This window comes from Pseudophryne corroboree, assembly GCF_028390025.1.
Source record: "Pseudophryne corroboree isolate aPseCor3 chromosome 3 unlocalized genomic scaffold, aPseCor3.hap2 SUPER_3_unloc_1, whole genome shotgun sequence".
NCBI classification, from domain to species: domain Eukaryota; kingdom Metazoa; phylum Chordata; class Amphibia; order Anura; family Myobatrachidae; genus Pseudophryne; species Pseudophryne corroboree.
This window is the reverse complement of record NW_026967493.1, coordinates 6,559,932-6,574,173: the sequence shown is the minus strand read 5'-3', so window position 1 is coordinate 6,574,173 and position 14,242 is coordinate 6,559,932. Positions and strand designations below refer to the sequence as shown.

General features: G+C 47.8%; 1 protein-coding gene across 2 annotated transcripts in view; it reads left to right on the top strand.

The window, feature by feature from the left end:
- LOC134983157 (gastrula zinc finger protein XlCGF26.1-like) overlaps nucleotides 1-14,242 on the top strand; it is a 61,011-nt gene that overhangs the window by 22,763 nt on the left and 24,006 nt on the right. For both annotated transcript variants that reach the window (XM_063948909.1, XM_063948908.1), the window contains exon 5: nucleotides 6,701-6,800. In XM_063948909.1, the coding sequence (XP_063804979.1) occupies nucleotides 6,701-6,800 (100 nt within the window). The remainder of the gene's footprint in view (nucleotides 1-6,700; nucleotides 6,801-14,242) is intronic.

The following is a 14,242-nucleotide window of genomic DNA, read 5'->3' as shown; positions in this document are numbered from 1 at the left end:
GGACGCTGCCAAGATGGGACACTGTCGCAGCATAGGCCGCTGCGTCTGTGTCCACTACCGCGAGGCGACCCGGTCGCAGCATAGGCGGCTGTGTGACCGGTGTGTCTGTGTTCACTGAACTATAAGTGCGCCTGTGTCCGCTATAGGTTTTTTGTACGTTAGTAGCTTCTGGATCCACTCAGCGCTCGCTAACGTATTGATCCTGGAAGCGAGGTGAGTCTCTGCGTGTAGTATGGCTGACCGGCGGTCAGTATACCGACGCAGGGATCCCGGCAGCATACCGACGCCGGGATCCCAGCGGGGAGGGGCGAGTGCAGCAAGCGCCTTGCGGGCTCTGTGGCGACCGTTCTATTCCCACTCTATGGGTGTCGTGGACACCCACGAGTGGAAATAGTCCCTGTTGGTCGGCATGCCGACCATCGGGATAGTGAGGGGTCGGGATGCTGGAGGAGGTCATGTGATTGTTGGTCTCCCGACCGCCGGTCACATGAATACCACCCGAGTCTCCCTGTATCCCACTCTACTGAGTACGGGCTATATAGCACTATATTTCTATTTACTTGTACAGTATGAATAGTTAAGTGCCTATTGCATATGTGTCTCTGTACATTTACTGTGTTTTTCTTTGCAATGCGTCTGAATACGTTAGATCTGTATAAAACAGAATTCAGTAATGTGTACTCCTACATACTTTAAAATGTGTTTGTAGTGGATAATATGCTCATATGACTAAAATATAAAATGTGACTGACTGCTAGTGTGATTGCTGACTTTAATATATGTTTGTCACTTGTTTCTTCTGATCCTTCATGCCAGTGCATGGGTAGGGTCATATTGATATCACTTTAAAAGGTTAAGGTGATTACAGTCACAAATTGTGTAGTACACTATGAAAGTGCTGATTATTTATCATGTCTAAGAGCGGCAAAAGTGACAAAGGTACACTTACAGTAACACCAACACTCATATCATGTTTGTCTTGCAAAACTGTATTATCCTTTCAGGATCTGGTTCAGGATGGTTTTTCAGCAAAATACAAGACAGATCCCGGTACAACGTCAGGTACAGATGGATCCACCATGGGCTATGTTTGCACAGACCTAGTCCAGTATAGCTGAACGGGTAATTCCTACAACAGCTTTACCAGGAATGGGGTACACTATTAACCCATACATGCAGCTCCCTACCTACGGTATATAATTTCCCCCAGGAGCTTCTCAAATGAAACAAGCTGATAAACCTTCACCTTCACAGGCTACACAAGATGATTCATCGGAAGATGAAAATTCAATTTACTCTACTTCGGTATATGAAGAGGAGGAAGAAGGTCTCAGCTCAGTGGATATAGCTGAATTAATTAGAGCTATGAAGGCCATTCTATCCTTAGAGGATTCAGCAGAGCCTGTGTTAAAAACCAAGGCACCTGTGTTTTAAACATCCCAAAACAGTAAAGACTGAGTTTACAGGGTCAGATCAGCTGACAAGAATCATGGAAGAGACTTGGGCTACACCCAATAAAAATATAGAATTCCCAAAAAGTGGTATTCCAATTATCCTTTTCCAGCAGGGGACTGTTTAAAAAGGGAGGTGGCTCCTAATGTAGATAGGCATGTAATTCGATTAGTGCGAAAATCTATTTTACCTTTGCCGTCAACATCTTTAAATGATGTCACGGATAGGAGAGTGGATGGTTTTTAAAAGCAATATTTTTCGTATCTGGGGCAGTCAAAAGGCCAGCCATGGCTTCAGCTTGGATGGCAAAGACGGTGGCTGCCTGGGCTGATGCACTGGAAGAGGATGGTTTCTCAGCTTCTAGAGAACAAAAATCCTATATAGCTCATATTAAACAGGCTGCAGTATTCTTGGAAGAAGCGCCAATAGACATGGGTATTATTGCTTCTAGGGCATCAGCCTCAATAATAGCTGATCGCTGAGCAGTTTGGTTACGTACATGGAAAGCTGATTCAGAATCCAAGAAGGTTCTGGAATCTTTGCCTTTTGAGGGAACTATATTCTTTTTGGTAAAGAATTGACAGATATTCTGGAGTCAGAAGCGGACTCCAAGAAGGTCAAGTTTCCTTCCATATATAATCCTAAACCTAAAGGTCCAGTTTTTCGGCCCTTTCGGTCGCAAGGAAAAGCAAAAGGAAAAAGTGATTGTAAGCAGTCCAAATACAATAAGTTTGGTAAGTCAAAGAAGCATTGGGCTACCAGAGGGCTAGCTTCCAAGCCAGAAGATAAGCCATCAGCCTGATGGTGCGGGCCTCCCCCTGGGGGGACCCCATGGTAGGGGGAAGGCTTCTTCAGTTTGCACAGATTTGGCAGCAGTCTACAACAGATGCTTGGGTGCAAGAAGCGGTATCTCTAGGTTATGTTTTCCCCTTCAAGAAGCAGCCTCCTTGAAGGTTCTTCTGCACCAGACCGTCTCAGGTAGAGACAAAGGCAGGGGCCTTGCAAGAAGCAGTTCAGAAATTGCTTCAATCAGGAGTAATCATTCCAGTTCCCCCTGCACAACGAGGACAGGGTTTGTACTCCAACCTGTTTTTGGTTCAGAAGCCAAATGGGTCCTTTCGACCCATTCTCAATCTCAAAATGTTAAACAAATATATATTTGGGTACCGAGGTTCCACATGGAGATGTTACGTTCCATAGTTTTGGCCATGGAAACAGGGGATTATATGGTATCCCTGGATATTCAGGATGCTTACCTACATGTACTTATAGCATTGTCCCATCAGTGTTCTCTCAGGTTCGCCATCCTCCAGCAGCATTTTCAGTTCCAAGCCCTACCCTTTGGGTTAGCCCCAGCTCCCAGAGTTTTTACCAAGATCATGGTGGTTATGGCAGCTTATCTTCGCAAGCAGGGGATAAGAATTTTTCCATACCTCTGCGACCTTTTAATCCTGGCACAATCACAGGAATTGCTCCTATGCCATTTCCAACAGACAATAACATGTCTGCAGAGGCACAGGTGGCTCATAAATTGGGCAAAGTCGTCTCTGGTTCTGTCACAACGTATGACTGACTCAGGGGCTGTACTGGATTCAAGTCTGCAGAAGGTGTTTTTACCTCGGAACAAAATATACAAGGTACAGTCAAAGATTCAGGAGTTGTTACACAGTCAGGGCCGTAAGCCTGGTGGCTACATACATCCCATCTAGACAAGGGGAGACTTTTTTGGATGTCAGATTGGGAGATCCTGACAACAGATGCCAGTCTTCAGGGCTGGGGAGCAGTGTCTGGAAAATTATGGTTCCAGGGACAATGGACCACAGAGGAAAGTTGCCTGCCAATAAACCTGTTAGAACTTCGGGCCATGGTCCAGCTCCTGCCGCACAAACAAAAATCTGATTTGCCTGAGCCAGTAGGCGGGGATATATGGACGGGCCCATTGCATCCTGGGAAGCCTGAAAGCTTTTGATCATTGGTGCCAATCCGCTGTCGCCCCATCATATCCCATTGTTATCCTGTGGACTTAGGAGAAATACCGTTATCAACGGTAAGTTCTTACCATAACGTATATTTCTTCCTCTAGACAAGATACAGGCGATCCAATCCATGGTCCTGTTGGTGCTCAAGAATGGGTTTGTGTCGGCTCACTTCTTCACCTTCAAGGTGACCCAATTCGTCCGTTTACATTCCAGAACTTTTCAGCTGGACTTGCTGTCCCAGTGGATGGTGTCTCCCCTTCAGTTACACCTCAGACTCATCTCTTCTCTGGCAGTTAAATGCTGGCTATCTGGGGGAGGGTCGTCCTTTGGTGATCTGGGATTGGGTCCTGGTGACCACGGATGGGGTGCTGTGGTTCTCCAAACTCAGTTACAAGGGTGATGTTCTCCTTGTGAGGCCCATCTGCCGATTTTAAATGTTCTGGAATTTTGAAAGATCTTCAATGCATTGACTACAGCATGTCGCCTCAAAAGGCGAGAGATATGAGTACAGTCAGACAATGCCACAACGGTATATATCAATTGTCAAGAGGAGGCTTGGAGCCGTCTAGTCATGCAGGGATCCTCTTGCATTCTTGACTGGGTCAAAAAGCACGTTCCGGCCATATCCGCCGTGTTCATTCATTGGTTTGAAAAACAGGGAGGTTGACTATCTCAGGCACCAGGACCTGCACCCCAGAAATGGTCTGTCTATCTGGTGGTTTTCTAGCATCTGGTCCACCGTTGGGGCTGTCCTAACGTAGACTGCATGGCGTTGAGGCACAATGACCAACTTCCAATGTATTGTTCCAGGATTAAGCATCCAGGGGTGCTAGTCGCTTCCAATCTCGCATATCTTTATCCACCGTTCTCACTTCTTCCTCGGGTTCTCAAATGCACCAAGTGCAAGCACACAACCGCAAAGTAGACACTGTTTCTCTAATGCCTTTTAATAAGAAACTGTGCTCAGTCATGCAGAGATGACATACGTATGAATAACACAACAATAATTCACTGGATGTACATAGATTTAAATCAAGGCTGAGAATCAAATATATACCATGGGAATTTCAGTCAGATAATGCTGGCCATTGGTATTTGAGTCTCAGTGATTGTTCCAGAAATAATGGATTGCCTCCATTTAGGATGCATAAATGTGCTGTGAGAGTCTGTGTTGATGTCCTGGTTTACTGTTCTGGAGAGCCGGCGTACTGGCCCTCCAGCTGCAGTACTCGCCCTTCCAGGAGATGGTGCTGTCCGTGTATAGCGTATTCGGCTGTGCACACTTTGCCATTCATTTCCACCCCACAAATAGGAGGTGAGTGCAGGTACCACCACCCCTTTACTAAAATACGTTCCACGAGTTTGGACAACTCGCTGGGACAAGCTGCCCCAAGACAGGAGCTAAGATACACGTGCTGCACTGATTACCCCATTTCCATATGCAAGCACACAACGGTGATCCTAGTAGCTTCGGATTGGCCCCACCGGTCTTGGTATTCCGATCTCCTCCTCCTCCTCCTCCTCCTCCTCCTCCTCCTCCTCCTCCTCCTCCTCCTCCTCCTCCTCCTCCTCCTCCTCCTCCTCCTCCTCCTCCTCCTCCTCCTCCTCCTCCTCCTCCTCCTCCTCCTCCTCCTCCTCCTCCTCCTCCTCCTCCTCCTCCTCCTCCTCCTCCTCCTCCTCCTCCTCCTCCTCCTCCTCCTCCTCCTCCTCCTCCTCCTCCTCCTCCTCCTCCTCCTCCTCCTCCTCCTCCTCCTCCTCCTCCTCCTCCTCCTCCTCCTCCTCCTCCTCCTCCTCCTCCTCCTCCTCCTCCTCCTCCTCCTCCTCCTCCTCCTCCTCCTCCTCCTCCTCCTCCTCCTCCTCCTCCTCCTCCTCCTCCTCCTCCTCCTCCTCCTCCTCCTCCTCCTCCTCCTCCTCCTCCTCCTCCTCCTCCTCCTCCTCCTCCTCCTCCTCCTCCTCCTCCTCCTCCTCCTCCTCCTCCTCCTCCTCCTCCTCCTCCTCCTCCTCCTCCTCCTCCTCCTCCTCCTCCTCCTCCTCCTCCTCCTCCTCCTCCTCCTCCTCCTCCTCCTCCTCCTCCTCCTCCTCCTCCTCCTCCTCCTCCTCCTCCTCCTCCTCCTCCTCCTCCTCCTCCTCCTCCTCCTCCTCCTCCTCCTCCTCCTCCTCCTCCTCCTCCTCCTCCTCCTCCTCCTCCTCCTCCTCCTCCTCCTCCTCCTCCTCCTCCTCCTCCTCCTCCTCCTCCTCCTCCTCCTCCTCCTCCTCCTCCTCCTCCTCCTCCTCCTCCTCCTCCTCCTCCTCCTCCTCCTCCTCCTCCTCCTCCTCCTCCTCCTCCTCCTCCTCCTCCTCCTCCTCCTCCTCCTCCTCCTCCTCCTCCTCCTCCTCCTCCTCCTCCTCCTCCTCCTCCTCCTCCTCCTCCTCCTCCTCCTCCTCCTCCTCCTCCTCCTCCTCCTCCTCCTCCTCCTCCTCCTCCTCCTCCTCCTCCTCCTCCTCCTCCTCCTCCTCCTCCTCCTCTCCTCCTCCTCCTCCTCCTCCTCCTCCTCCTCCTCCTCCTCCTCCTCCTCCTCCTCCTCCTCCTCCTCCTCCTCCTCCTCCTCCTCCTCCTCCTCCTCCTCCTCCTCCTCCTCCTCCTCCTCCTCCTCCTCCTCCTCCTCCTCCTCCTCCTCCTCCTCCTCCTCCTCCTCCTCCTCCTCCTCCTCCTCCTCCTCCTCCTCCTCCTCCTCCTCCTCCTCCTCCTCCTCCTCCTCCTCCTCCTCCTCCTCCTCCTCCTCCTCCTCCTCCTCCTCCTCCTCCTCCTCCTCCTCCTCCTCCTCCTCCTCCTCCTCCTCCTCCTCCTCCTCCTCCTCCTCCTCCTCCTCCTCCTCCTCCTCCTCCTCCTCCTCCTCCTCCTCCTCCTCCTCCTCCTCCTCCTCCTCCTCCTCCTCCTCCTCCTCCTCCTCCTCCTCCTCCTCCTCCTCCTCCTCCTCCTCCTCCTCCTCCTCCTCCTCCTCCTCCTCCTCCTCCTCCTCCTCCTCCTCCTCCTCCTCCTCCTCCTCCTCCTCCTCCTCCTCCTCCTCCTCCTCCTCCTCCTCCTCCTCCTCCTCCTCCTCCTCCTCCTCCTCCTCCTCCTCCTCTTTTAACAAAGATTTATTTCACTGTGCTACTAATGTGTAAGAGACTCTCTGCAAATCTGAACTATGATCTGATCAGGAAGGTATAAAATAAGTCATAAAAGGTTTATCTCATTTAATTAAATCGGTCATGAGTAAACGCTAATTTATTGTTTTGTGGTTATTTAGGGTGAGGACCTGACTGAATTTAAAGTGGAAGATATAAAAGAGGAAGAGGAGACATATGTGAGGGGTGATCAGCAGTGTAAGGAGGAGGAATTCCCTACAGGTATCAGCACAGGTTATCTGTCCACTCTCCTCCCCACACTCTCTGGTGTATCTCTTACATCAGGAGCCATCAGCCCCTATTATACTCCTGCTCTTCTCCTCGCATCATGTCACTGTGCATTACCAGCCCTGAGATCTGACCAGTCTCCTCACCACATTCTGGTTTATCATCCTGCATCCATGGCCCTGATCATCCACATTGAACAATGGGGACCCCTAAGGCGATAGTGGCACAGCAGCCACCAAACACAGAGCCATTAGGGAGTAAGACATTAATTAAAGGAACATGGCATGTATTGTAAGGGAAAATATTTGGTAGCAAGACCATGTTCATTCACTGTTAAAAGAGCCTTGAGACAACCTATTAGGTAGGTAACCAGTGCTCAGTCTGATTACATAGATCGAGTATCGCGACCCAGATAAAAGCCAGTTGGTTACTGTTCACTGAAGAACATGGAGACATAACAGCAGAGCTTAGTAAGTCACTGACCAATCCATAAACATGGAGATAGTATTGTGAGGACATGAGAGGAAATCGGTCAGTTCTCCATTACGTAGCATGGAGATTGGCTGGAGTATTGTGATCTAACGTGTGAGCTAGTAACTCCATGTCCAGTATATAACAAATTGATCTCGTGACAGGACTTGACAACTTGAGCATCCCCTATCTATCTATCTATGTATCGCACAGCATAAACATTAAGACAGCCTTCAGGGAGGAGATGCTGTATTTTCAGCCTGACCTACTTCTAGTAAGCGGAAAATGGGAAATCATAATCCTGGCAATACACAAAAGATAAACTGTCTGGCCCCAATAATACACACAAGCAGTACAAAGGGGGAAGGCTGCTCAGAAAACCTCCTTTCCCTAGTGGCCAGCTAGGAATCCTAGGGGCCCTGATCATGCTATCAGCCAACAGGGCAGAGCTTACTTGTAGTGACCCCCCTGACCACTGGGCACCAGCCACCCAGCCCTGTGCTGCTTCTCCCAGGCCTGACCGCACAGAGTGGCTGCAGCGTGATGGGACTGATGGCGTGAGGGATCTCAACAGCCTCAGTCCCAGCTCCTCCTTCCCACTGGACACCTGTAGAATCAGTAGTGGTGGAGGGAGCGCTGATGAGTGGAGTTTAGAGAACTGCACAACTGTAAAAGAAAAGCTAAAAGCAAACTACATGAACAGCCAGACAAACCATCCCTTACTCTGTGGGCAACAAAGAAAACAAAGAAATTCCTGAATTCCAAGAGGGGTGTAAATGGGTGAGGTGACAGAAGACAAGCTTAGTTTGCAGAAGGTACCTTCTCCAGGATAGTGCCCTCTATACTCAGTGTCTCCATGGTCCCTAGATTGGATATTCGAAAAATAGAATATATTTGTGAGCAGCACAGAACCTCACGTTTTTATATGAATACATAGTTTTACAAACATGCACAATATATACTCAATAACAACATAGTGTCCCAGTGCTGGTTGCTTCCAGGGAAGAACTGGTTGGCTGGGGGAGCTATCAGAGGCACCACTGCCAGCGATGCCGCTTAGTGGTGAAAGTAGTGTCATGAGGGACAAACTGAAGTCTCTTGGTTAGAGAAGGTAAATCTATGATGGCTGAAGGCGATGGAAGGGAAGACTGTAGGATAATAAATGAGGATGACTATGGAAGGGAGAATGTAGGATCATGAATGAGGATGACGATGGAAGGGACAATGAAGGATCATAAATGAGGATGATGATGAAAGGGAGAATGTAGGATTATGAATGAGGTTGAAGATGGAAGGGAGACTGTAGGATCATGAATGAGGATGACGATGGAAGGGAGAATGTAGGATCATGAATGAAGGTGATGGGAGAATGTAGGATCATGAATGAGGATGACGATGGAAGGGAGAATATAGGATCATGAATGAGGATGACGACGGAAGGAAGAATATAGGATCATGAATGAGGATGACGACGGAAGGGAGACTTTAGGATCACGAATGAGGATGACGACGGAAGGGAAGACTGTAGGATCATGAATGAGGATGACGATGGAAGGGAGAATATAGGATGATGAATGAGTATGATGATGAAAGGGAGAATGTAGGATCATGAGTGAGTATGATGATGGAAGGGAGAATGTAGGATCATGAATGAGGATGACGACGGAAGGGAGAATATAGGATCATGAATGAGGATGACGACGGAAGGGAGAAAGAAAGAAAGATCACGAATGAGGATGACGACGGAAGGGAAGACTGTAGGATCATGGATGAGGATGGAAGGGAGACTGTAGGATCATGAATGAGGATGACGATGGAAGGGAGACTAGGATCATGAATGAGGATGACGATGGAAGGGAGACTGTAGGATCATGAATGAGGATGACGATGGAAGGGAGACTGTAGGATCATGAATGAGGATGACGATGGAAGGGAGACTGTAGAATCATGAATGAGGATGACGATGGGAGGGAGACTGTAGGATTATGAATTAGGATGACAATGGAAGGTAGAATATAGAATGATGAATGAGGAGGATGATGAAAGGGAGAATGTAGGATCATGAGTGAGTATGATGATGGAAGGGAGAATGTAGGATCATGAATGAGGATGACGACGGAAGGGAGAATATAGGATCATGAATGAGGATGACGACGGAAGGGAGAAAGAAAGATCACGAATGAGGATGACGACGGAAGGGAAGACTGTAGGATCATGAATGAGGATGAGGATGGAAGGGAGACTTGACGATGGAAGGGAGACTAGGATCATGAATGAGGATGACGATGGAAGGGAGACTGTAGGATCATGAATGAGGATGACGATGGAAGGGAGACTGTAGGATCATGAATGAGGATGACGATGGAAGGGAGACTGTAGGATCATGAATGAGGATGACGATGGAAGGGAGACTGTAGAATCATGAATGAGGATGACGATGGGAGGGAGACTAGGATTATGAATTAGGATGACAATGGAAGGTAGAATATAGAATGATGAATGAGGAGGATGATGAAAGGGAGAATGTAGGATCATGAGTGAGTATGATGATGGAAGGGAGAATGTAGGATCATGAATAAGGATGACGACGGAAGGGAGAATATAGGATCATGAATGAGGATGACGACGGAAGGGAGAAAGAAAGATCACGAATGAGGATGACGACGGAAGGGAAGACTGTAGGATCATGAATGAGGATGACGACGGAAGGGAAGACTGTAGGATCATGAATGAGGATGACTACAGGAGGGAGACTGTAGGATCATGAATGAGGATGACGATGGAAGGTGGATTATAGGATGATGAATGAGGATGACGACAGGAGGGAGACTGGGATCGTAAATGAGGATGACGATGGAAGGGAGAATGAAGGATCATGAATGAGGATGACGATGGAAGGGAGAAAGTAGGATCATGAATGAGGATGACGATGGAAGGGAGACTGTAGGATCATGAATGAGGATGACGATGGAAGGTGGATTATAGGATGATGAATGAGGATGACGACAGGAGGGAGACTGTAGGATCGTGAATGAGGATGACGATGGAAGGGAGAATGAAGGATCATGAATGAGGATGACGATGGAAGGGAGAAAGTAGGATCATGAATGAGGATGACGATGGAAGGGAGACTAGGATCATGAATAAGGATGACGATGGAAGGGAGATTGTATGATCATGAATGAGTATGATGATGGAAGGGAGAATGTAGGATCATGAATGAGTATGATGATGGAAAGGAGAATGTAGGATCATGAATGAGGATGATGATGGAAGGGAGCCTGTAGGATCATGAATGAGGATGACGATGGAAGGCAGAATATAGGATCATGAATGAGGATGACGATGGAAGGGAGACTGTAGGATCATGAATGAGGATGACGATGGAAGGGAGACTAGGATCATGAATGAGGATGACGATGGAAGGGAGACAGTAGGATCATGAATGAGGATGACGATGGAAGGTGGATTATAGGATGATGAATGAGGATGACGACAGGAGGGAGACTGTAGGATTATGAATGAGGATGACGATGGAAGAGAGCCTGTAGGATCATGGATGACGATGGAAGGCAGAATATAGGATCATGAAAGAGGATGACGATGGAAGTGAGACTGTAGGATCATGAATGAGGATGATGATGGAAGGTGGATTATAGGATGATGAATGAGGATGACGACAGGAGGGAGACTGTAGGATCGTGAATGAGGATGACGATGGAAGGGAGACTGTAGGATCATGAATGAGGATGACGATGGAAGGTGGATTATAGGATGATGAATGAGGATGACGACAGGAGGGAGACTGTAGGATCGTGAATGAGGATGACGATGGAAGGGAGAATGAAGGATCATGAATGAGGATGACGATGGAAGGGAGAAAGTAGGATCATGAATGAGGATGACTATGGAAGGGAGACTAGGATCATGAATGAGGATGACAATGGAAGGTGGATTATAGGATGATGAATGAGGATGACGACAGGAGGGAGACTGTAGGATCATGAATGAGGATGACGATGGAAGGGAGAAAGTAGGATCATGAATGAGGATGACGATGGAAGGGAGACTAGGATCATGAATAAGGATGACGATGGAAGGGAGATTGTATGATCATGAATGAGTATGATGATGGAAGGGAGAATGTAGGATCATGAATGAGTATGATGATGGAAAGGAGAATGTAGGATCATGAATGAGGATGATGATGGAAGGGAGCCTGTAGGATCATGAATGAGGATGACGATGGAAGGCAGAATATAGGATCATGAATGAGGATGACGATGGAAGGGAGACTGTAGGATCATGAATGAGGATGACGATGGAAGGGAGACTAGGATCATGAATGAGGATGACGATGGAAGGGAGACAGTAGGATCATGAATGAGGATGACGATGGAAGGTGGATTATAGGATGATGAATGAGGATGACGACAGGAGGGAGACTGTAGGATTATGAATGAGGATGACGATGGAAGAGAGCCTGTAGGATCATGGATGACGATGGAAGGCAGAATATAGGATCATGAAAGAGGATGACGATGGAAGTGAGACTGTAGGATCATGAATGAGGATGATGATGGAAGGTGGATTATAGGATGATGAATGAGGATGACGACAGGAGGGAGACTGTAGGATCGTGAATGAGGATGACGATGGAAGGGAGACTGTAGGATCATGAATGAGGATGACGATGGAAGGTGGATTATAGGATGATGGATGACGACAGGAGGGAGACTGTAGGATCGTGAATGAGGATGACGACAGGAGGGAGACTGTAGGATCGTGAATGAGGATGACGATGGAAGGGAGACTGTAGGATCATGAATGAGGATGACGATGGAAGGTGGATTATAGGATGATGAATGAGGATGACGACAGGAGGGAGACTGTAGGATCGTGAATGAGGATGACGATGGAAGGGAGACTGTAGGATCATGAATGAGGATGACGATGGAAGGTGGATTATAGGATGATGAATGAGGATGACGACAGGAGGGAGACTGTAGGATCGTGAATGAGGATGACGACAGGAGGGAGACTGTAGGATCGTGAATGAGGATGACGATGGAAGGGAGACTGTAGGATCATGAATGAGGATGACGATGAAAGGTGGATTATAGGATGATGAATGAGGATGACGACAGGAGGGAGACTGTAGGATCGTGAATGAGGATGACGATGGAAGGGAGAATGAAGGATCATGAATGAGGATGACGATGGAAGGGAGAAAGTAGGATCATGAATGAGGATGACTATGGAAGGGAGACTAGGATCATGAATGAGGATGACAATGGAAGGTGGATTATAGGATGATGAATGAGGATGACGACAGGAGGGAGACTGTAGGATCATGAATGAGGATGACGATGGAAGGGAGAAAGTAGGATCATGAATGAGGATGACGATGGAAGGGAGACTAGGATCATGAATAAGGATGACGATGGAAGGGAGATTGTATGATCATGAATGAGTATGATGATGGAAGGGAGAATGTAGGATCATGAGTGAGTATGATGATGGAAGGGAGACTGTAGGATCGTGAATGAGGATGACGATGGAAGGGAGAATGAAGGATCATGAATAAGGATGACGATGGAAGGGAGAAAGTAGGATCATGAATGAGGATGACGATGGAAGGGAGACTAGGATCATTAATAAGGATGACGATGGAAGTGAGATTGTATGATCATGAATGAGTATGATGATGGAAGGGAGAATGTAGGATCATGAATGAGTATGATGGAAAGGAGAATGTAGGATCATGAATGAGGATGATGATGGAAGGGAGCCTGTAGGATCATGAATGAGGATGACGATGGAAGGCAGAATATAGGATCATGAATGAGGATGACGATGGAAAGGAGACTGTAGGATCATGAATGAGGATGACGATGGAAGGGAGACAGTAGGATCATGAATGAGGATGACGATGGAAGGGAGACAGTAGGATCATGAATGAGGATGACGATGGAAGGTGGATTATAGGATGATGAATGAGGATGACGACAGGAGGGAGACTGTAGGATTATGAATGAGGATGACGATGGAAGAGAGCCTGTAGGATCATGGATGACGATGGAAGGCAGAATATAGGATCATGAAAGAGGATGACGATGGAAGTGAGACTGTAGGATCATGAATGAGGATGATGATGGAAGGTGGATTATAGGATGATGAATGAGGATGACGACAGGAGGGAGACTGTAGGATCGTGAATGAGGATGACGATGGAAGGGAGAATGAAGGATCATGAATGAGGATGACGATGGAAGGGAGAAAGTAGGATCATGAATGAGGATGACTATGGAAGGGAGACTAGGATCATGAATGAGGATGACAATGGAAGGTGGATTATAGGATGATGAATGAGGATGACGACAGGAGGGAGACTGTAGGATCATGAATGAGGATGACGATGGAAGGGAGAAAGTAGGATCATGAATGATGATGACGATGGAAGGGAGACTAGGATCATGAATAAGGATGACGATGGAAGGGAGATTGTATGGTCATGAATGAGTATGATGGAAGGGAGAATGTAGGATCATGAGTGAGTATGATGATGGAAGGGAGACTGTAGGATCATGAATGAGTATGATGATGGAAGGGAGAATGTAGGATCATGAATGAGGATGATGATGGAAGGGAGCCTGTAGGATCATGAATGACGATGGAAGGCAGAATATAGGATCATGAATGAGGATGACGATGGAAGGGGATACTGTAGGATCTTGAATGAGGATGACTATGGAAGGGAGACTGTAGGATCATGAATGATGATGACAATGGAAGGGAGACTAGGATCATGAATGAGGATGACGATGGAAGGAGGATTATAGGATGATGAATGAGGATGACGACAGGAGGGAGACTGTAGGATCGTGAATGAGGATGACGATGGAAGGGAGAATGAAGGATCATGAATGAGGATGACGATGGAAGGGAGAAAGTAGGATCATGAA